This window comes from Coenobita brevimanus, chromosome 70 (assembly GCF_032717465.1).
Source record: "Coenobita brevimanus isolate Jiangsu-jjx chromosome 70, ASM3271746v2, whole genome shotgun sequence".
NCBI lineage: Eukaryota > Metazoa > Arthropoda > Malacostraca > Decapoda > Coenobitidae > Coenobita > Coenobita brevimanus.
In genome coordinates, this window is record NC_137023.1 from 39909374 (window position 1) to 39933530 (window position 24157).

Genomic DNA, 24157 nt, shown 5'->3' on the forward strand with positions numbered 1-24157 from the left:
TTCTCTAGAAACTTTTCCACCTAAGACCTAAGGATGAATGTCTGATCTCCACAACCTCATCCCTTTCAAAAATGTCCCTGTTCTTCTGCAACCATTTGAGGCCCTGCACGCCACAAGGGGCAAAGCGCCATACCATCTGAAACCTGTTTTTTTCCGCCAGCTGCTCCCTCAAACACTACCCTATGACTGCACAAAGTCACTTTGCTCACTTCAGACTTTCACCCTTGCTGCATTAATCAGAAATGGGTAAAGTGACTTTGTGCAGTCACAGGGTAGTGTATGAGGGAGCAGCTGGTGGAAAAGAACAGGTTTCAGCTGCCTTGGTACTTTGCCCCTTGTGGCGTGCAGGGCCTCAATTCCTCTGTTATTTCCCTAACTGTTTCAAAAAGTATGCTACCATATACTTTGCCTATTACACCAAAAAGACAAATGCCCCCATGATTACCACACACTTCTTTTTCCTCTTTTCCTTTATCTATCTATCTATCTCTATCTATAGCCCGACGCCCTAATCCCGCAAAGGGTGGCTGTAGACAAAACGCCTCCAAGTCACTCTGTCACCCACCATTTGACTCCCCTCCCCCCAACTCACCCCCCCCTCCCTCATATACCTCTCAACTCCATCCCTCCACCTCATCCTCGGTCTACCCCTCCCTCTCCCTCCCTCCACCTCACCTACATACACCCTCTTAGTCAGTCTTTCATTCTCCATTCTCTCCACATGTCCAAACCACCTCAGTGTATTTCTCCTAATCTTTTCAACCACATCCACATCTACCCCACAACGTTCCTTCACTTCTTCATTCGTCAACCTGTCCCTCCACGTCACTCCTTTATACAGGGGAATAATTATACCAGTTATTCAGTCCTCCAAAACTCACTCACTCTCTCTCTCTCTCTCTCTCTCTCTCTCTCTCTCTCTCTCTCTCTCTCTCTCCCCCCCCCCAGATTAAAGCCCATTATTGTCTCCACTCCTCCACTTATCCCCTATCCTTCTCTGAACTGCAGTTATCACCTCACTTCCTTGTCAGTGTCTTCACCTGACTCCATCCTTCCTTGCTATGACTGACCCCCCCCCACACACACACACACAATTTTTTTCGTGTCTGCAGATTTTTTGGTAAGTCGATCCTTCCTAAGTAGGGGTCTGACTGTATATATGTTTTTTGTATCAGGAAGAAGGAACCAAAGGCCTGGAGCCCACAAACCGTTCCCTCCAAGAAAAAAAACAAAAATAATGCAACAGAGAGCCAATTTCAAGATCCATTCATTTCAGGATGCCTGGACACGATGCATTTGAAAGACTGGAGATCGTACGAAGTAGGAAATACAGACGGAGAGAGACGCTTCCAGACTTGACCTGTTGCATAAATGAAGGACTGGGAATAACACTTAACTCTTGCATTAGAAAGTTGGACAGAAAAGGGATGAGAGTTTGTTGCTAGACGAGGAATGCAAGCAAACAGTTCAGAGGAGCAGTGACCATTGAAGTAGCGATAAAAAAAGATAAAGATGCAGTAGTGCTGTGAAGAGACAGAGGGTGAAGAGAGCCAATGAGATGAGGAGAGCTAATGAGACGAAAAGCCTTTGACTCCACTTGTTGATTAGAGCTCTATTTGGGGAGCCTCCTCACACATGAGAGTTGTACTCTACACAGAGGCAAATAAAACCCAAGTATAAAGTCAACAACTGTCCAGGGGTAAAGGAGATATGGAGTCGGCATAGCACACTAATCTCTTGGAAGCAGATTTTAAGAGAGATGTAGTATGATCTTTCCAAGATCAATCTTGAGAGAATGAAACCCCAAGTACGTTCAAGGATGTTGCAGGATTGAGCTGGATATTATTAAACATTTATAGGTACTCCTGTGGAAGATTTTGTTGGGTTGATAGGTGTAAAAACTGGGTCTTTGATATATTAAAAACAGTAAGATTACTTTTACCCCAGTCAGAGATATGAGCCAAGTCAGACATTAGGTGTGCCATAGCCTGATCCCTTGTTTGTTGGAGTAACTGCTGAGATGGACATTGCGAGAACCGAATGGAAAGGTAAAGGGTGGAATCATCAGTGTATGAGTGGATAGGGTTAGACGTACAGCTTAGAAGGTCATTGATGAATAAAAGGAAGAGTTTGTGATAGGACAGAGCCCTGAGGAACACTACTGTTGATAAATCTGGGAGAATGAAGGTGGCCGTCTACAACAGCAGCTATAGAATGACCAAAAAGGAACCTGTAGATGAAGGCACAGATGGAAGGATAGAAACTGTAAGAGGACAGTTTGGAAAGTAGAGATATATGCCAGACTCGATCGAAAGCCTTTGAGATGTCAAGGGCAATGGGAAAGCTTTCGCCAAAGTTCCAAAAGGAGGACAACCGGGAGTCTGAAAGGTAGGTGAGAAGATTGCCAGTGGAGCGTCTCCGATGGAACCCATACTGACGATCAGAAGGAAGGTTGTGATAGGAAAGATGTTAAGAATAGACTCAAAAACTTTTGAGACACAGAGTGTTAGATCAATTGGGTGATAGAGGGTTGGGAATGGTCATCATTCTTCGGGACAGGCTGAATGAGAGCAAACTTCCAACAAGAAGGAAAGGTACAAGTCGATAGACAAAAGGGAAAGACTTTACCTAGCATTTGTAAGCACAGAAGCACAGTTCTTGAGGGCAGTAGGAGGGACCCCATCAGGCCCATATGCCTTGTTAGTATTGAGGCCAGTGATGGCAGAGAATACATCAGCTGAAGAGATGTTAATTGTGTGGAAAGGAAGAATATGACATTTAAGGTGGCAAATCAGGTGAAGAGGGATAATTGGGATATTATGGGTGAGCAGTGCGTGAAGAATGATGAAGGAAGGGTAGTGGTGAACAATGGGGATATTAAAGATGCATGGAGAGAGCATTATAGCCAGTTGTCGAATGACGAGTTTGGGACAGGGAAGGTTTAGAGCCAGCAGATCCAGTGTTTGGCTCTTGGCCTTCGATTGTTGTTGCTACAGTGAGTGAGGCGATAGGCAGGATGCAGGTGGGGAAGGCACCAGGTGTGTCTGTGTTGCCTACTGAAATGTTGAAGGCCTCAGGAGATGTAGGAGTGAGGTTAGTCACTGACCTGATAAATATGATTATACATGAGTATATTGTCCCAGGTGATTAGCTGAAGAGTGTAATTCTTAAATGTCGAGACCAGCTGCCTAGCCCCGGGCTCCTATGCTCCTCATGGGGCAATGTAGGATTGGATGATGGATGGATGGATGTACAAGGGGAAGGGTGATGCCTTGGAAAGAGGAAGTTATAGAGGTATAAAGCTTTTAGATCAGATAAAGAAGGTAATGGAGAAAGTTCTAGAAGGTATGATTAGAGAGAGTGAGTACTGATGAGATGCAGTTTGGGTTTATGCCAGGCAGGGGGACCACTGATGCCTTATTCATTGTTCAACAGCTTCAGGAAAAATGTATAGGAGAGAAAAGGGAACTGTACTTTGTTTTTGTTGATTTGGAGATGGCCTTTGAAGGAGTCCCTAGAGAGGTGGTGAAGAGGAACATGAGAAAGCTTGGGATCAAGGAGTGGCTGGTTAGGGTGGTTATGGCCATGTATGTGGGTGCTCGCACCCAGGTAAGAGAGAATTGAGATTTGAGTGATGAGTTTCCCGTGAATGTTGGCGTGCATCAGGGGTGAGTTTTGAGTCCCTTGATGTTTGTCATGGTACTTGAAGTTCTCTCACGTGACTTCAGAATCGACTCCCATGGGAGATGTTGTATGCTGATGATTTGGTGTTGATTGCAGAGAATGAAAGAGAGGCAGAGGAAAGATTTAAGAAGTGGAGAGATGGTATGGGACACAAGGGTTTAAGAGTAAATGCAGATAAAGCACAAGTGATGATATTTAGGGTTGGTGGTGGTACTGTCAAAGAAGAGGGAGAGTGGCCATGTGCAGTTTGCCACATCTTGTACAGTGTTTGTGATTAGTGGGTGCATAAGAGATGTAATGGTATTAGAGGTAGACTGCGAGATAATGCTGATTTTATGTGTGCAACATGTCTGGGATGGCAGGTGGATGTTGTTAAGTGTGAAAGGATTGAACTTGCTGGTGAGTCTCTTGAGTGTGTGGAAGATTTTTATTTTGGGAGACATGTTATGTGCTGGAGGTGGTGCTGGAGCTAGCTCTGGTGCTAGGGTGAAAAGTGGTTGGAAGAAGTTCGGGGAGCTGTTGCCTCTCTTGACATTGAGAAGGCTGTCTCTATGTGCAAAGGGGTCTTTGTATTCAGCATGTGTTAGGAGTGTAATAATGTATGGTAGCTAGACCTGGGAAGTGAAGGAAGAGGATATTCACAGGCTCAGACATTCAGAAATGACAATGATTAGGTGGATATGCAGTGTATCTCTGCGTGCAAGGCCTGGGGAGCTGGGTTTACGATGGAAGAGTTGAGAGGTAGGATGGGACTGGAGTGTATTGGTGTTGTGATGAGGAGAGGTAGATTGAGGTGGTTTGGGCATGTGGAGAGGATGGGGGATGATAATTGGGTGCAGAAAGTGAGAAGCGTTAATACTGAGGGTGGGGTTGCAAGGTGTAGACCAAAAAAGACATGGGACAAGGTCATTAAGTGTGACCTTAGGGTTAAGGGACTGAACAAGGAGGCTGCCATAGGTCAAGCAGCATGGAGAGCTGCCATTATGTGATCAAGGTTGACCCATGCAAGCATGTTGGAGCCTTCAAAAATGAAACAAAATGAACCATAAGGAAATCAGAGAGGGGGGAGGGGGAGTGATGGAGGAACAACACCAGAATCATCTAAGTTGGAATTGGAGAAGAAAGTCAAGACTGAAGAGATCTGCATTATCAGTCGAAGAAATAGGTACAGAGCCATCAGAGTATAAAAGAGGAGGGACGGATGATGAGGTAAAGTTGTTAGAAAGATTTTTGGCAAGGTGCCAGAAAGAGCGGGAAGAATCCGAGTTGGAGAGCTGAGAATATTTATCTATCTATCTATCTATTGCCAGACGCCTCAATCCCATTTGGGGTGGCCACAAACAAATCATCTCCAAGTCGCCCTGTCCCCCGCCATTTCACTGCCCTGCTCCCAACTCACACCCCCCTCTCTCATATACCTCTCCACCCCATCCCTCCATCTCATCCTCGGCCTCCCCCTCCCTCTTCCCCCCTCCACCTCACTCACATACACTCTCTTCGTCAGTCTTTCACCCTCCATCCTCTCCACATGGCCAAACCACCTCAGTGTGTTCCTCATAACGCTTCCTATCACATCCACACCACAATGCTCCTTTATATCCTCATTCGTCAGCCTGTCTCTCCATGTGACTCCACAGGCTCCTCTTAAATAACTCATTTCCACTGCTCTCACTCTTGACTTGTGTCCTTCCAACAACGTCCAAGCTTCACTTCCGTACGTTAGAGTTGGTATCACAATACTGTCATGTAGTAACTTTTTCACTTCCATGCTCACTTCCCTGTTTCTTATCACTGCTTTCAATGAACCAGAAACCTTTCTTCCCTGCTGTACCCTTTCAAGTACTTCACCCTCCAAACCTCCATCCTTACTCATCACACTACCCAAGTACTTAAACGTATTCACATTTTCCAATTCCTCACCATCCAACCTCGCTGTACATTCACTGACTTCACCTCTCTCAAAGACCATCACTTTACTCTTCCCTACATTCACCTTTAGATTCCGTTTCTTACACACTCTCCCAAACTCATCCACCAAGCCTTGCAGCTCCCCTTCATCTTCACTCAACAACACAGTATCATCTGCAAACAACAGTACAGGGAGTTTCCAAACACTATCCTCTCTCACCAGGGCCACTCCAACATCCACTACCCTACCTTGTACCTCTTTTATTACCCCATCCATGTACAGATTGAACAACCATGGAGACATGATACATCCCTGTTTCAACCCAACTTTCAAAGAGAAAAATTCACTTAGTTCACCATCCACACGCACTGCAGCCTTCGCACCATCGTACATACTCTTCACAGCATTCAACAACTTCCCATCTACTCCATATATTCTTAACACTTTCCACAATCCTTGTCTATCCACCCTGTCATATGCTTTCTCCAAATCCATGAAAGCCGCATACTACTTCTTTCCCTTCTGTAGAAACTTTTCCACTAAAGATCTAAGAATGAATATCTGATCTACACAACCTCTTCCCTTCCTAAAGCCTCCCTGTTCTTCTCCAACTAATATTTAGTAGGGATGAAATTATTTTTAGCTGAGTGAAGAACAGACTTAGCAAGATTCTGGGCAGAAACATAAAAAAAGATGAGATTCAGGGGTGGGTTGGATCTGGTACCTTTTTTAGGCCTCTCCTTGTTGTGGACAGCATTAGAACAAGCATGATTATACAAAGGCTTTTTTACATTAGTCAAAGGATATGAGAAAGGAATGTATACTTCCATGCCCGAGAGAATAGCCTCTGTAATGCACAAGGCACACTTATATGGCTCCCAGTCATGGAAGCAATAATCATTTCGGGGAAAATCAAAGAAGTACTGCCTGAAGGCCTCTCAATCAGCAGCTCCAAAGTGCCACAACCGATGTTTCCTTGGAGGATCCACAGGCTGTGGACTGAATTTAAACTAGCAGTAATAGCTACAGCAGCAGCAGTGTGGTACTTTTCCAGAAAAGTATCTATCTTTCTCTCTGTGTAGCAAGACACCTTAATCCCGTTAGGGGTGACCACAAACAAGTCGCCTCCATATAACCATGTCCCCTATCATTATGCTACCCTGCCCCCAATTCGCATACCCCTCTCTCATATGCTTCTCCATTCCTTCCCTCCATCTCATCCTCAGCCTCCCCTTCCCCCTCCCTCTACCCCCTTCCACCTCACTCACGTACACTCTCTTCATTAGTCTCTCACTCTCCATCCTCACCACATGGCCATATCATCTCAATGTATTTCTCGTAACGCATTCTATCACATCTACATCCACACCACAATGCTCCTACACTTCCTTATATGTCACTCTGTCTCTCCATGTAACTCCACATGCTCCTGCCAAATAACTCATTTCCACTGCTCTCACTCTTGACATGTGTCCATCCAGCAACGTCCAAGCTTTGCTTTCCTATGCTAGAGGTGGTATCACAGTATCATCTGTACAGTCTTGCAGCAACTTTTTACTTCCATGCTTACTTCCCTGTTTCTTATCACTGCTTTCAAAGGACCAGCAACCTATCTTCCCTGTTTTACCTTTTGAAGCACTTCATCCTCTAAACTTCCATCCTTACTAAGCATACTACCAGACTACTAAAATGCAACCACATTTTCCACATCCTCACCATCCAGCCCCACAGTGCATTCACTGACTTCATATCATATCTGTCGAAGACCACAACTCACTCTTCCCTACATTCACCCTTAGGTTCCATTTCTTACACACTCTCCCAGACTCATTCACTACTTCTTTCAGTTTCCCTTTGTCTTCACTTAACAATACAGTATCATCTGCAAACAACAGAACAGGATGTTTCCAAACACTGCCCTTTCTCCTTAGGGTCACTCCTACTTCCACTGCCCTGCCTTGTATCTCTTGTATAACTCCATCCTTATTCAAATTGAACAACCATGGAGACATGACATCCCTGTTTTGATCCAACATTCGGTTAGAAAAATTCACTCATCTCACCACGGACTGGGAGGCCCTCGGCAGTACTTCTTTGATTTTCCCTGGAATGATTATTGCTTCCATGGCCGGGAGCCATCTGAGTGTGCCTTGCGCATTACGGAGGTTATTCTCTCGGGCATGGAAGCATACATTCCTTACTCCTATCCTTTGACTAACGCAAGAAAGCCGTGGTTTAATCACGCTTGTTCTAATGCTGTCCGCAACAAGGAGAGGGCCTACAAAAGGTACCGGAGCCAACCCATCTTTACGTTTCTGCCCGGAATTGTGCTAAGTCTGTTCTTCGCTCTACTAAAAATAATTTCATCCATACTAAATGCTCTCAACTCTCCAACTCGAATTCTTCCCGCTTCTTCTGGCACCTTGCCAGAAATCTTTCTAACAACTTTACCTCATCATCCTTCCCTCCTCTTTTCTACTCTGATGGTTCTGTAGCTATTTCTTCTACTGATAAAGCAGATCTCTTCGCACAGACTTTCTCCTCCAATTCCACCTTAGACGATTCTGGTGCTGTTCCTCCATCACTTCCCCCCCTCTGACTTCCTCATGGCTGACATTAAAATTTCTTCAGTTGAGGTATTTTCTGCCATCACTGGCCTCAGTACTAACAAGGCATATGGGCCTGATGGAGTCCCTCCTGTTGTTCTCAAGAACTGTGCTTCTGTGCTTACACCCTGCCTAGGCAAACTCTTTCGCCTTTGTCTGTCAACTTGTACCTTTCCTTCTTGCTGGAAATTTGCTCTCATTCAGCCAGTCCCAAAGAAGGGTGACCACTCCCAACCCTCCAACTATCGTCCAATTGCTTTAACGTCCTGTATTTCAAAAATTTTTGAGTCAATTCTCAATAGAAAAATTTTAAGGCATCTTTCCTATCACAACCTTCTTTCCGATCGTCAGTACGGGTTCCGTCAGGGACGCTCCACTGGCGATCTTCTCACCTACCTTTCAGACTCCTGGTCATCCTCCTTTCGGGACTTTGGCGAAAGCTTTGCCATTGTACTTGACATATCAAAGGCTTTCGATCGAGTCTGGCATAAATCTTTAATTTCCAAACTGCCCTCCTACGGTTTCTATCCTTCTATCTGTGCCTTCATTGCTAGCTTCCTTTCTGGTCGTTCTATAGCCGCTGTTGTAGACGGCCATCGTTCTTCTCCTAGATCTATCAACAGTGGTGTTCCTCAGGGCTCTGTCCTATCACCAGCTCTCTTCATTTTGTTCATCAATGATCTTCTAAGCTGTACATCTAACCCTATCCACTCATACACTGATGACTCCACCCTTCACCTTTCCATTCGGTTCCCGGAACGCCCATCTCAACAGTTACTTCAACAAACAAGGGATGAGGCTACGGCACACCTAATGTCTGACTTGGCTCGTATCTCTGACTGGGGTAAAAATAATATGGTTGTTTTTAATGCATCTAAGACTCAGTTCTTACACCTATCAACCTGACAAAATCTTCCACAGGTATACCTACTAATGTTTAATAATATTCAGCTGAATCCTGCATCATCCTTGAACTTACTCGGGACTTATCTTGGAAAGATCATATTACATCTCTTGTAAAATCTGCTTCCAAGAGATTGGGTGTGCTAAGCCAACTCCGCTCTTTCTTTACCCCTGCACAATTGTTGACTCTATACAGGGGTTTTATCCACCCCTGTGTGGAGTACAACTCTCATGTGTGGGGAGGCTCCCCACATACAGCTCTTCTCAATAGGGTGGAGTCAAAGGCTTTTCGTCTCATTAACTTTCCTCCTCTTACTGACTTCCTTTCAACCTCTGTCTCTTCGCCGCACTGCTGCATCTTTATCTCTTTTCTATCACTACTTTAATGGTCACTGCTCCTCTGAACTGTCTGCTTGCATTCCTCCACCTCTACGACGGGCGCGTAGCACCCGTCTGGCAGCAAACTCTCATCCCTTTTCTGTCCAACTCTCTAATGCAAGAGTTACCATTACTCCCAGTCTTTCATTTATGCAACAGGTCAGCTCTGGAACTCTCTCTCTCTCTCTGTATTTCCTGCTGCCTATGATCTCCAGTCTTTCAAACGCAGTGTGTCAAGGCATCTCAAAATGATCGGATCTTGAATTTGGCTCTCTATTTTATTTTGTTTTTCTCTTGGAGGGAACTGTTACTTCGGGCTCATGGCCTTTGGTTCCTTCTTCCTCCCATTAAAAAAAAAAAAAAAAATCACATGCACTGCAGCCCTAGCATCCTAATACATACTCTTCACGACATTCAGCAGGTTGCCATTCAATCCACATATTCCTAATATTTCCAACATTCCTTGTCTAATCACTCTGTCATATGCTCTCTCCAGATCCATGAAGGCCACATACAACTTTTTTCCCTTCTCTAGAAACTTTTCCACTAAACACCTGAGGATGAATATCTGATCCACACAACCTCTACTCTTCCTAAAACCACCCTCTTCTTTTCCAACTAATTCCTCTGATCTTTCGCCAACTCTGTCAGTAACTATCCTACCATATGCTTTTCCTATTACACTAAGAAGACAAATGCCCCTGTGATTACCTTACACTTCTTTTCCACCTTTTCCATTGTACAGGGGAATAATTATACCTGACCTCCAATACTGTCTTCCCCCTAGGCCAGTCTGCACATCTTTGATATCCACTCTACCACTGTCTCTTCCCCTTGCTGCAGCATTTCACCACACACTCCATCAACACTTATATTTGATCCATATAGTGGTAGTTGTTGTGCATTATTCTCAGCAAATAGTGCACACAACAGTAATGATAATGCACATCACTACATCTCATGTTAGCCCGATGATTGCTGCCAATACAGAAAATTCAGTACTACTTCTGCTTACACCCTTCCAACATACAGCACATGGCTATTTACCAGAGTCCATAAATGACCCAATGTCTCATCCACAGATCATGACTTTTGTCTTCCCACTGTTTACTCTGAGACCTTTGGACACCTCACCTTCTCTCCACTTTTAGATTTATTTAGCTAATTTTTCCATACTCAGTGCTATCAGCATGACATCATTTGTATTTCAGGCTTCCCATGAGCACCTTTCTCAGAAAATCCCATGATAATGCTCTCATTACTCTAATGAACAAAAGTGGGCTTAGGACCTAACCCTGATGTGCCTCTGCCTTATCCTCAAGCTCTCTTCTATAAGCTTAGTTCACACTGCCATTTGTGGTAAGTGGTGGCAACCATCATCCACTTGCTTGATGTAGTGCTGCCTACTTCTTACTTCACCTTTATCAGTTTATTCATTGTCTGTCCTCCTCTTGACCTACTTCTACCCTTTTCTTCTTGACACATATTGTTACTCAACTTTCCATTTCAGGTGGCTCTACACTGAGTGACAAGTCTAGTAGTTTCCTGTAACCCAGAAAATCATTTTTAGCACTGGGTGGTAACCATATAACCAGATCATGAGATGAAGTGCAACATACTATGATGCCCCTGTTGACTGGGTGCAGAAACACTAGCATCCTTCAGACTTCTCCCCATGCCATACTCTGGCGAGGCACTGTCACCTGCTGTTGAACATCAGGTCACTGCACGGGATAAACCCTGCAGGGGTGGTTGCATGCATGTGGTTTATGGGTCAGTTTGGCCAGACAGAGTGGGGTTGACCAATGACAAACACTACTTCTAAAATTTACTTATATCTCCATGACAGTGGAGAGAGGGCATTGTTTGGAAACTCCCTGTACTGTTGTTTGCAGATGATACTGTGTTCTTAAGTGAAGACGAAGGGGAGTTGCAGGGCTTGGTGGATGAGTTTGGGAGAGTGTACCTTACAGTGACGAGGCACTGTCACCTACTACTGAACATCAGTTCACTGCACGGGATAGCCCTGCAGGGGTGGTTGCATGCATGTGGTTTATGAGTCTGTTTGGCCAGACAGAGTGGGGTTGACCAAAGACAAAACACTACTTCTAATATATACATACATCTCCATGACAGTGGAGAGAGGGCAGTGTTTGGAAACTCCCTGTACTGTTGTTTGCAGATGATACTGTGTTGTTAAGTGAAGACAAAGGGGAACTGCAAGGCTTGGTGGATAAGTTTGGGAGAGTGTGTAAGAAACAGAATCTAAAGGTGAATGTAGGGAAGGGTAAAGTTATGGTCTTTGAGAGAAGTGAAGTCAGTGAATGTACAGTGAGGTTGGAAGAGGAGGAAATGGAAAATGTGTGTGTTTAAGTACTTGGGTAGTGTGATGAGTAAGGATGGAAGTTTAGAGGATGAAGTGCTTGAAGGGGTACAGCAGGGAAGAAAGGTTGCTGGTTCTTTGAAAGCAGTCATAAGAAACAGGGAAGTGAGCATGGAAGTGAAAAAGTTACTACATGACAGTATTGTGATACCATCTCTCATGTATGGAAGTGAAGCATGAACCTTGTTGGAGGGACGCAAGTCAAGAGTGAGAGCAATGGAAATGAGTTGAGAGGAGCATGTGGAGTCACATGGAAAGACAGACTAACAAATGAAGAAGTGAAGGAGCATTGTCGTGTGGATGTGGATGTGATAGGAAGTGTTAGGAGAAACACATTGAGGTGGTATAGCCATGTGGAGAGGATGGAGAGTGAGAGACTGATGAGGAGAGTGTATGTGAGTGAGGTGGAGAAGGGGAGAGGGAGGGGGAGGCCAAAAATGAGATGGAGGGATGGAATGGAGAGGTATACGAGAGAGAGGGGTGGGAGCTGGGAGCAGAGCAGTGAAAAGGTGGGGGACAGGGCAACATGGAGGCGATTTGTTTGTGGCCACCCCTTACAGGATTAAGACATCTGGCAATAGATAGATAGATAGACTTCCATGACCATTACAACAGTCTGTTCCTCAACTCCCAACCTTATTACTGTATCAGTGCACATATGTCTGTGATTGCTGTTTTTACTAAACCCCTAGAGTACAGTGACACAAGTGCCTTCAACTGAAGAAGAATAGCATCAGTCAGTGTCCAGAGTAAAATAATAAAAAAATGGTTTTCGTGCTTGAAGTGGTATATTCATTGATAGTAACTGTACTTTCCATACTACCTTACTGTCTATACCTCTTGCCGTAGTAGTTGCCTCACAAGCATGATAAAACTTTCTGTTTAGAGCAGAATGATCAAGAAAGATGTCCTTGTGTTGAAATGGCTGCATAGATGCCAAGTTAAATTGATGTAAAAACACATTACTGCTGAGAAATAAAGCATTTTTTGATGTTGCTTGTCGCAGGACCTTTTTGGCTATATAAAATTTCTGTAGGCTACTGTGTTAATATTTTATCTGTCCTTCATTTCTCAGTTATTACAGTAACTATGAGTCACTGATATACTTAGTAAATTTCTTCAGCCCTAGCAAGGAATATAAAAAATATATAAATATATATTGTGGATGCAGGCAGTGACTGATAAAGTGAATAAAGAGTTTCCAAACCTCTGATCAGGGCCAGTAAGTGGTGACCACCATCATCCACTCACCTGATGTAGTGCTGCCAGCTTCTTCCTTCACCTTTATCATTCTTTTTCTGAGTCTGCCCTCCTCTTTTCCTGTTTTTCCCATCTTTCTTGTCACTTTTTATTACTCTTCTTTCCTTTGCAGGTGGCATTACATTGAGTGACAACCCAAATGGTTTCATGTAAGCCAGGAAACCATTTGCAACATTGGCTGGTAACCATATAACCAACCCATACTTGTTCCCTACACATCAACAAGAAGGTTGGTGGAGGTTAGTGCCCCTCCCCATAAAACAACTAACTCAGAGTCAAATGGCCACCCCCTACGGATTTATGACATCTGGCTGTAGATAGATAGAAATTTCTTCAGCCGTAGCAAGGATGTATAAAAAAATATATATATTGTGGATGCAGGCAGTGACTGATAAAGTTTTATTCACATTTATAGAGTTTCCAAACCTCTGGTCAGAACCAGTAAGTTTGCTACCCACAAAATACTTTCTCTAAACTTCAGTGAAGTCTCTGGTAGAGTGGTTGATAGAATGCTGAGCTAAACAGAACCTAGATATAAGAGTATAGGAAAACCATTGAAAAGACCTAATTGTTTCCGGCTATGTGACAACTCACATTTTTTCAATTATACCTTCACTAGTGTGTGACCTACACACTTTGTCAACACATGAATGTTATAACATTGTACTGAACACGCACAACACATACAGCATGCACAACACAACCACATAGCATACATAAAATGCAAACAACACAGGACACCCCCCCAACACACACACTTACAATATATTCAGGGCATCTGAGGGTTAATATACACAACTGTAGATGCACATCTGCCCTAACATCTAGGAAGTGTGCATGCAAAATATTTTTTCACTGATGTGGCACTCAGTGTTGCACATGAATTTTTCATTATCTCATTCTTATTGTAAAAGATAAAACTGTTTAGAGCCTTGTAAGATTTTGGTGGTAGGTGGTAATGACCATCATCCACTCACTTGACTTAGTGCTTCTTACATCTTCCTTCACCATTATCATTCTCTTTCTTTGCCAGCTCTCCTCTCTTCCTATTTCTCCCATCTTTCATGGCACTTTATATTACTATTCTTTCCTTTTCAGGTGACTTAACATTGAGTGACAAGCCTAATGGTTTCTTGTAAGCCAGGAAACCATTTATGGTGCTGGATGGTAACTATATTACCAACCCATATGTGTTCCTTATGTGGCAACAAATGGATTGATGGAGGGTTAGTGCCCCTCCCCATAAAACAACTTGCTCAGAGTCAAGTGGTCACCCCTTACAGGATTATGGCATCTGAGTATAGATAGATAGACAGATAGACTCTATCTGTCTATCTATTGCCAGATGCAAGGGGTGGCCACAATGGAATCCCCTCCATGTTGCCTTGTCTCCCACTGTTTCACTGCCCTCCCCCAGCTCACATCCCCCTCCCATATACCTCTTCACTCCATCCCTCCATCTCATCCATAGCCTCCCTCTCCCCCCTCCACATCACTTGCACACTCCCTGTTAGTCTCACACTCTTCATCCTCTCCACATGGCCAAACCATCCCTGTGTATTTCTCCTAACGGTTTCTATCTTATCCACATCCACACCACAATGCTCCATCACTTCCTCATTTGTCAGTTTGTCTCTCCATGCAACTCCACATGCCTCTCTCAAATAACTCATTTCCACTGCTCTCATTCTTGACTTGTGTCCTTCCAACAAGGTCCAAGCTCCACTTCCATATGTTAGAGTTTTTATCACAGTACTATCATGCAGTGACTTTTTTTCTTCAGTGCTCACTTCCCTGTTTCTGATCACTGCTTTCAAAGAAACAGCCACCTTTCTTCTGTATTGTACCCTTTCAAGCACTTCATCCTCCAGACTTCCGACATTAGTCATCACATTACCCAGGTACTTAAATGCACTCACATTTTCCATTTCCTCATCATCCAACCTCACTGTACATTCAGTGACATCATTTCTCTCACAGACCATAACTTTAATCTTCCCTACATTCACCTATAGATTCTGTTCCTTACACACTCTCCCAGACTCATTCACCAAACCTTGCAGTTCCCCTTTGTCTTCACTAAACAATACAGTATCATCTGCAAACAACAATACAGGAAGTTTCCATATGCTGCCCTCTCTCCTTAGAGCCACTCCAACATCCACTGCTCTACCTTGTATCTCTTTTATAACCCCATCCATTTACAGATTGAACAGCCATGGAGACATGACACTCCCTATTTCAGTCCAACATTCATATAGAAAAAATTCACTCAGTTCACTATCCACACACACTACACCCTTAGAACCCTCATACATACTCTTCACAGCATTCAGCAACTTCCCATTTACTCCATAGAATGGGCTTGCACTACGCGTGATCATAGTGCACAAATCGCATAGTACATGAGTGACCATAATCATAACCATAAAACTTTGAATGCTCAAGTTTAGGCCACAATACACAAGGCAGAGGAAAGGAGTGGCCCAAAACTGCTATTTTCCCAGACTACGCAACCCCCCCCCCCCACACGACGTGCCCATCGTGATGTCAGTCACGATCCAGTTCCTGTAGACTGTAGAGGAAGAAGAGGATGCAATGTCAGTTATGTCAACATTGGACTTTGAGGGGTTTTTGGCCGAAGTGACTGAGTTAGAGGCTCATGGGGAAGGTGCTCAAGAGGAGTCTAGTTATGAGGAGGAAAGTGTTGGTGTGGTGGGTGGTGCTGAGGCCAATGCAACAGGGGCACTCTAATTGTATTGCTGCGTCTTGGAACTCCTGCTGTTTAAGTCCATCAGGCTTGTCATCTACTGTTTTTAAGGTGACTGATCATATTTTTGTTATTTTAGCTAAATCTGTAGTATATGACTTACAAGTTTTTCCTTTATTATGCCTCTAAGGTTAAAAAAATATCAAGATTTGAGGGGGTCCTGCCCGCATGTTATTTTTCCCAAAAGATTATGTATTCACAGTATGCGAAATCAAAGTGCGCAAGGTCGTGGACCGCCCATCCTCTCGCATACTGTGCAACCCCACTGTATATTCTTAGTGTTTTACACATTCCTTGTCTGTCCACTGTGTCATATGCTTTCTCCAAATCCATGAAGGCTGCATACAACTTCATTCCCTTCTCTAGAAACTTTTCCACTAAAGACCTAAGGATGAATATCTGATCTACACGACCTCTTCCCTTCCTGAAACCTCCATGCTCATCTCCAAATAATTCCTCTGTTATTTCCCTAATTCTGTCAGTAAGTATCCTACCATATACTTGCCTGTTACCCTAAGAATACAATTGCCCCTATGATTACCCCACACTTCTTTTTCCCTTTTTCCTTTGTACAGGGAAATAATTATATAGTATTTGACTTCCAATGCTCCGAGACTCTACCTTTCTCCCAGGCTAATCTGCACATCTTCCACATCCATTCTAGTAGTATCTCTTCCCCATGCTTTATTATTTCACCACACACTCCATGAATTCCTGAGGCTTTCCCCATATTGACTTTCTTCATTGCTTCCACTACTTCCATCCTACTGATCTCTTCTTTCCTTCTCACCACCCTCCTTCTCCCAGCCATTCTCTAGCCGCTTATACTTGCATTGCTTTCATTCTGTGTGTTAAACAGCTCCATAAAGTGTTCTCTCCGTCTGCTCAATATTTCTCCCTTCTCCACAATCAGTCTACCATTTGTATCGTTCACTCCATGCTAACTACTTTATCACCCTGTCCAACTCTCTCTAACTCCTTCCACAACATTTTCTTACATTCCCTCCACTTTACACTCAAATTCCTTCCAAATTTCTCATCCACTCTCTTCTTACTCTCTCTTACAGATCTTTTCACCTCTCTCTTCCTCTCTACATAGACCTCTCTTTTCCATCTCTCAACTCCCTCCATGCCTCTGTGTCCCAGCCACTCACTATATGTTTTCTTCTTTTGTGCCACAGCTTGCCCCACCACTTCATTCCACCATGCTGTTCCTTGCACCCCCATTCATCTCTTCACCCCACACACCACCTCATATAATGAACAGATTTCTTCTGTGAATAATTTGCATACACCTTCCACCTCCCCTATCTGCTATCTGCTCCAAATCATATTTAACCATTCACTCCTCCAATTCTCTCTTATATTCTGCTTTTTTCCATTCTCTTGCAACCATTCTACCCTCCTTGTATGGACTAGTTCCTCCTGTCCTTTCCTCCTATTCCTCCATTGCACTTGAACCTTGACTTTCATTGCCACCAAATGATGTTCAGAAAGTCTGCTCACCTGGCCTCTGTATACTCTTGCATGCATTACATACCTTCTCTTTCTGTCATCCACACACACATAATCATTGCCTTCCGTTCATTAAATTCACCACCCACCCTTCTCATCACTCCCCATTTACCTGTGGATCATTTTGTGTCTGAAGAGGGTATTGGCTATCACCAACCCCCTCCGTGCACAAATGTCCACCAAAGCACTGCCATTCTCATCCACTTCAGCAGGCACACCCCACACACCATCTACTGCATCCACCTTCACATTCCCTACTTTTTCATTCATATCTCCAATCAGAAACACACTTTCATTCCTCTCAAACTTTACCATGCACACTTCCACCTTTGCCCAGAACTCTTCTTTCACTCTGCTTGCATGATCTTGCATTGATGCACACACATACCTTTTGGATATTGCAGTTTTTGAAAAATTAAGATTTTCTAATATTGTACCTTTACAGTAATGTGAAGGATATACACAGCATCCTGGAAGTTACCGTATATGATGAGGACCGTGACCATAAAGTGGAGTTCCTTGGCAAGATTGCCATCGCTCTTTTGAAGATCAAGAATGGAGAAAAAAAGTGGTGAGTGAAACAAGGATGGAATGAATGTAAGGCTTTGCAATTCAGATATGAATACTGTTTCTTTTTATGAAATTAAGGACATTTCCAAGTACAGTCACAACCCAGTACTGTACAGTCATACCTCACCATACAATGATAAAGCATCACATGAAAACCCATCACATAACAATGTATCATAACATAAGAATTCAGTAGGGATAGGGATGAGATTTATGACCATGAAGCCTAAAACCTCAAAAAACCTTACCCTTTTAGGCTTGTCCTTGGCACCCTGAGTAGTACCATGCCTTCCACTAGGGGCAGCATTCTTGCCAGACATAATTTTCAAGTCACAATTTCAGTATTTCACACAAAAAGTTATCACTTTACTTAATATCGCACACTACTTGTTTTGCACATACACTGTTATTTGGTGATAGCAGTGGTGTTTTAGTGGCTGTGCATGCACAAAATAGGGTGAAAAAGAGACATTCACAGCAAATGTAAACACTGGGTGACCATCTTGGCTCAAATGGCTGACTGTTGGCATGTACGAGAGGCACCGTGTATGTATGCATGGGATTGTCGTTCGTGGCCACCAAAATTATCATGTTAGCAAACTTCACCATCGTTATCGCAAAACTGGGTATAACCTTTATTTCATCATTCTATAGATAGTCAATGGCTTATGACAGAATTATGTTCCGACGGATTTGTTGTAAGTCAAAAATGCATACAACTATTTGTACAGTAAAACCTCAGTGTAACAGACTATTTGGGGTCCAAGCCATTCCGAAAAAAATGAAATTCCAATAAAAGTGACAATCGAACTTCCCCCTGCCAACCCGGACCTGATAAATGTGATTATATTTGAGTGTGTTGTCCCAGGTGATTGGCTGAAGAGTGTAATTGTAAATGTGTGCAAGGGGAAGGATGATACCCTGGAAAGAGGAAATTATGGAGTATAAAGCTTTTAGATCAGATAATAAAGGTAATGGAGAGAGTTCTAGGAGGTATGATTGGAGAAAGAGTGAATATTGATGAGATGCAGTTTGGATTTATGTCAGGCGGGGGGACTGCTAATGCCATATTCATTGTTCGACAACTTCAGGGAAAACATATAGGAAAGAAAAGGGAACTGTACTTTGTTGATTTGGAGAAAACCTTTGACAGAGTCCCGAGAGCCTAAGATGGTCATGTATGTGGGTGCTCGGACTCAGGTAAGAGAGAATGGAGAACTAGGTGATGAGTTTTCCATGAATTTTGGTGTGCATCAGGGGTCTGTTTTGAGTACCTTGTTGTTTATCTTGATACTTGAAGCCTTCTCACGTGACTTCAGAATTGGACTCCTGTGGGAGATGTTATATGCTGATGGTTTGATGTTGATTGCAGAGAATGAAAGGAAGGCAGAGGAAAGATTTAGGAAGTGGAGAGATGGTATGGGGTACAAGGGCTTAAAAGTAAATGCAAATAAAACAAAAGTAATGATATCTAGGGTTGGTGACGGTACTGTCAAAGAAGAGGGAGAGTGGCCATGTGCAATCTGCCACAAGGGCGTGGGAAGTAATTCCATCTTGTGCAGTGTTTGTGGTAAGTGGGTGCATAAGAGATGTAGTGGTATTAGAGGTAGACTGCAAAATAATGCTGATTTTATATGTGTGGTGTGTTGGGGAGAGCAGGTGGAGGTTGTCAGGCGTGAAGGGATTGAACTTGCTGGTGAATCTCTTCAGTCTGTGGATGAGTTTTATTATTTGGGAGACATGTTATGTGCTGGAGGTGGGGCTGGATGTGGCTAGGATGAGGAGTGGAAGAAGTTCGGGGAGCTGTTGCCTCTCCTGACATTGAGAGGGCCCACCCTACATGCTAAGGGATCTTTGTATGCAGTATGTGTTAGGAGTGTAATGCTGTATGGTAGTGAGACCTGGGCAGTAAAGGAAGAGGATATTCGCATGCTCAAATGTACAGATATAACAATGACCAGGTGGATGTGCAGTGTGTCCCTAAGTGTAAGGCCTGGGGGGGCTGGGTTTACGATGGAAGAATTGAGAGGTAGGATGGGACTAGAGTGTGACGGGGTTTTTAAATAAATGCAGTATTAAAGGATAATTCTCAGTAATACTGAAGAGCAGGGACAATGAATTGTCTTGCAAAATCAAGCAATGATTACTTTATACCGGCTTGCTTCGCCGATTTTCTCAACGAGAATTTACAAACTTTCTCAACAGTACACAGCAGAGACTAATTACTCATAAATGCTGATTATTAGTACTGTTAGCCTCTGGAGAAAGTGACTTCACCCCTGACAACAAATAATTAATACTATTAATAATATCAGGTTCTTGCTGATGCATAACTCCTAGAAGGCACAACGGATTTTAAGTTTAATACAACAAGACTGGCCTAAGTACCAGTTATGAATGGCAAACGTTTATGCAAGCTAGGAGCTATAAGGGAAATAAGCTTAATTGTGGAGAAATGAAACACGAGTTTACATTACATTAAGCTCAAGAAAAAGAATTGTTAAATTTATTGACTACAAAGAAATAAATTTAACGTTACATCACAAAATGAATTCAAATAAAGAGATCGTACTCACTCACTCACTTAAAAGCTAAATTCTTACGCCTAGAAAAAAAACAACATGCGGTGCAGCCGGCCAACATGTGAGGAAACAGCACACTTAACTAAACTCTTAAACCTAGGAAAATACGAAAAGGAAATACTGGTCAATGAATGTAGTGTATCACCAAGAAGGGTGGGAGCCTGGAGAACTGTAGTCTAGTGGAGTCTGGGTGCTAGCTGACCTCTCACTCTCTCACTGCTGGAGCACAGAACCTCACTTCGTCACGACAGACACTTGACTGAATTAACTCGTGGGAAAAACGGGAGCGCTATAGCCGCATTTTTAACTGCTAGAGTGAGCGAAACGCGCCCAAAACAAATCGCTCAGCGGAAGCGCTAATGTCTTGCACAAAGACGATCACTTATGACAGTGAAAAATTGATTTGAAAAGACTCCTGACCGAATGAGCGGTTAACTGAACGATAAACTGGGATTCCACTAGAGTTCGTGGTTTCCCAGAAAAGCCAATGTCACTAGCCGACTCGTGACATTATGCCCCATGAAAATCAAATCTTTTTTTTTCTTCAGAAAAAAAAATTTCAATATGCATACATATAAATCCTAACTCAGTCACACAAGATTCACACTGTGGTGTTTGTGCTATCCTGCTACAGGAGAAAATCACTGTCGCCAATGAGCGTAAAAACCTCGTATTTATGTTAATAGAGGCAAGCTTGAGGGAAAAAATTCCGTGACGACGGTGAAAATCCTGTACTCAGGTCAAACTGAGCGAAAGTTCGCTACATTTACACTGATAACTAATTGTTGTGTAGCGTGGTGTATGTGATACACGGTGTAGGTGTGACAGTTGTAGTGTAACTGTACCTACATGTAAAATGATACAGCAAATATTAATAATATGGCGACAACGAAGGCAGAGGAGAAGAGGCGGCAGCGTGCGGCAGACGATCAGCTTGCCCGCACAGCAAAACTGCTACACCCATCACTGTACCTGCAAAATCAATTAAGGTGGAGCATCAGGTGTCAATGAGACAAAAATTCTTATTACATTACAATTACTCTCTCTGCCTAGCAATCAGTACATGCTACGAAAAGTACGCTGTAGCTGAAAAATACAAGTGACAGCCTAAGCTTCGTACATTCGAGGTCGCCATTAATTTATTAGGTAGATGTTAACCAGGAAACGTAGTCCCTGGACGCCGTTGTCTCGAGGACTCGTGTAGTTTACTGGTTAAACTTAACTCTACACTTACGATTAGTGTCAGCAAGTTGAGAATCCTTATGCAAACTCGGGCTCGTGTGTCCGCTGACACAGCCTCGAACTGCACACGGGTCCTCAACCTGTGCCTTAACCTAGTGCCTATATTAATATCGGGGAGCTGAGAATCCTTGTGCAAACTCGGGCTCGTGTGTCCGCAGACACAGCCTCGAGTCGCCTCTGCGGGGTTCTCTCTCGAACTTCCCCCTTAACCTACAGTACTTATATTAATATCAGGGAGCTGAGAATCCTTGTGCAAACTCGGGCTCGTGTGTCCGCAGACACAGCCTTGAGTCGCCTCTGCGGGGTTCTCTCTCGAACTTCCTCCTTAACCTACAGTACTTATATTAATATCGGGGAGCTGAGAATCCTTGTGCAAACTCGGGCTCATGTGTCCGCAGACACAGCCTCGAGTCGCCTCTGCGGGTTCTCGACTTCCCTTAACTTACGGTACATAATATGTATGTACAGGCCCTGGACATGATGTGTCCTGTGGGGCCAATGGGTGAGACATCAGGTCTACACTTTTAACTGGGAACCAGGCTGGTCCTTGGATTACTCAAATCTCTGAGGCTGCCTATCTTACGGAACCCTGCATACAACAGTTGCTAGTTAGTAAGCAGTTGGTAGGTGAGACATCAGGTCTACACCCACATTACCACTACCCTGTCTCTCAACTGACTCAGAGATTACAGGTGTGGTTACAAACAGCACAGGAAGGACATGTCCCTGATTGGTGTTACATGGACACATATTGAAGGAACGCACAAAACTATCTATGTCTCGTCCCATCCCTGGCCAGAAAAAGTCAGCTCGGATACGGCCCTTGGTCTTCCTTTTGCCCATGTGACCTCTTGAGGCTGAACAATGACCCCATTCTAGCACTGCTTGGCGGTACTTGGCGGGAACGACAAACTGCAGTCGAACCTCGCCCTCGGGTGTTCGTGACTCACGGTAGAGCCGTCCTTGTTTACGAAGGAACTTGGCTCGACCTCCCCGTGAATACTTAATCACTCGACCCTTTTGTTTCTTTCGCACGACAGCAAGTTTTGGGTCAGAATGTTGTTCTTGAACAACAAGTTGACTACACATCATATCTTGCAGTGATTCAGTGGTCACTGGGGTGACACAGTCTGGAGCCTCAGCCATTGCTCGTGTTACTGTAGCCGAAGTCTGAGTAGCGTCATCATTGGTGCAACTATCCTTGACACCGGAAATAATGCCTATGATGAGGTCAAATAAAGGTTCTGGCATGACAACTGCGAGTGTCGTACCAGTATAAAATGGAGATGCCACCTGGATACGTGCCTCAGGGAACAATCTCACTGATCCATCAATAAGGTTTGCATGGATCTGTCGACCTGTATACTGCTGAGGCCGAACTAGACTCTGCTTGACAGAGCAACCTGAGGAACCATTGTCTCTCAGGACCTTCACAGGGATGCCTCCCACAAACCCTGGCTGAACTAGGAAGGTACTGTCACCTGTGGGAGGGCCTGTGGAGGAAGCAGCTAGCCACTCATGAGGCTGCTGAATAATTGATGCGGCAAACATGGTGCCCTGAGAATTTGATACTTGAGGGGTTGTACTCACTGCCTGGGAAGATGGAACATTGGCCATCTGTGGAGTGGGGTTCACTGTCACTGTGGGACTAGTGAACTGTGGGGGAGTACCCATACTGCTAGGGACGTGACCACCGTGCTGCTGCTGAGAAATGAAGGCTGCGTTCACTTCCTGCCTCTTTTGAGCTGGTGGTGAAAAAGTTTGTCCCAACGGTCGGTTGAGTGGCTGATACTACTGCTGGTTAGGGTACTTGTTGTACCTCTTCCACTCAGGTTTCTGAGTGTTTTGCCCCTGGTCCTTCCACTGTGGTTTTGGACTTTGGCCATTATTCTGAGAATGGCCTTGTTGCTGGGGTTCAGCCTGAGATGGCTTCCCAGACTTGGCAGTATCTTTTCTGCTGTTCCAAGTGTTTTGCTTACGAGTTTGATACCCGTATGCAGTGAAATACGCATCAGCCTTTTCTACCATTTGGCGGGCATCTTTCACCTGGCAGATCTTAAGCTGTGCTATGAGCTCAGCAGGCCACGACCTCTCTAGCTGTGTACGCAGCATAAGGTCAATTATCCCCTCACTCGTGGAAGGAGTTTCATCTTTCTCCATCCACTCATTTAAGTAAGCAGTGAGACGGTTGAGGAACTGAACAGCTGTCTCCTTGTCTTTTTTTTTTTTTTTTTTTTTTTTTTTTTTTTTTAATGTGTCCGACTCTGGGCATAGGCTTCACAGCCTGCTATCAAGGCCCAGCAGTCCTCCTACATACCATACACCTCTACATGTCACCACTTCGGCGCTAACACC

General features: G+C 43.9%; 1 protein-coding gene across 1 annotated transcript in view; it reads left to right on the forward strand.

Annotated features, from left to right (window-relative positions):
• Mctp (multiple C2 domain and transmembrane region protein) overlaps nucleotides 1–24157 on the forward strand; it is a 674963-nt gene that overhangs the window by 549512 nt on the left and 101294 nt on the right. The window contains exon 18 of the mRNA XM_080277510.1: nucleotides 17854–17979. Within this exon, the coding sequence (XP_080133636.1) occupies nucleotides 17854–17979 (126 nt within the window). The remainder of the gene's footprint in view (nucleotides 1–17853; nucleotides 17980–24157) is intronic.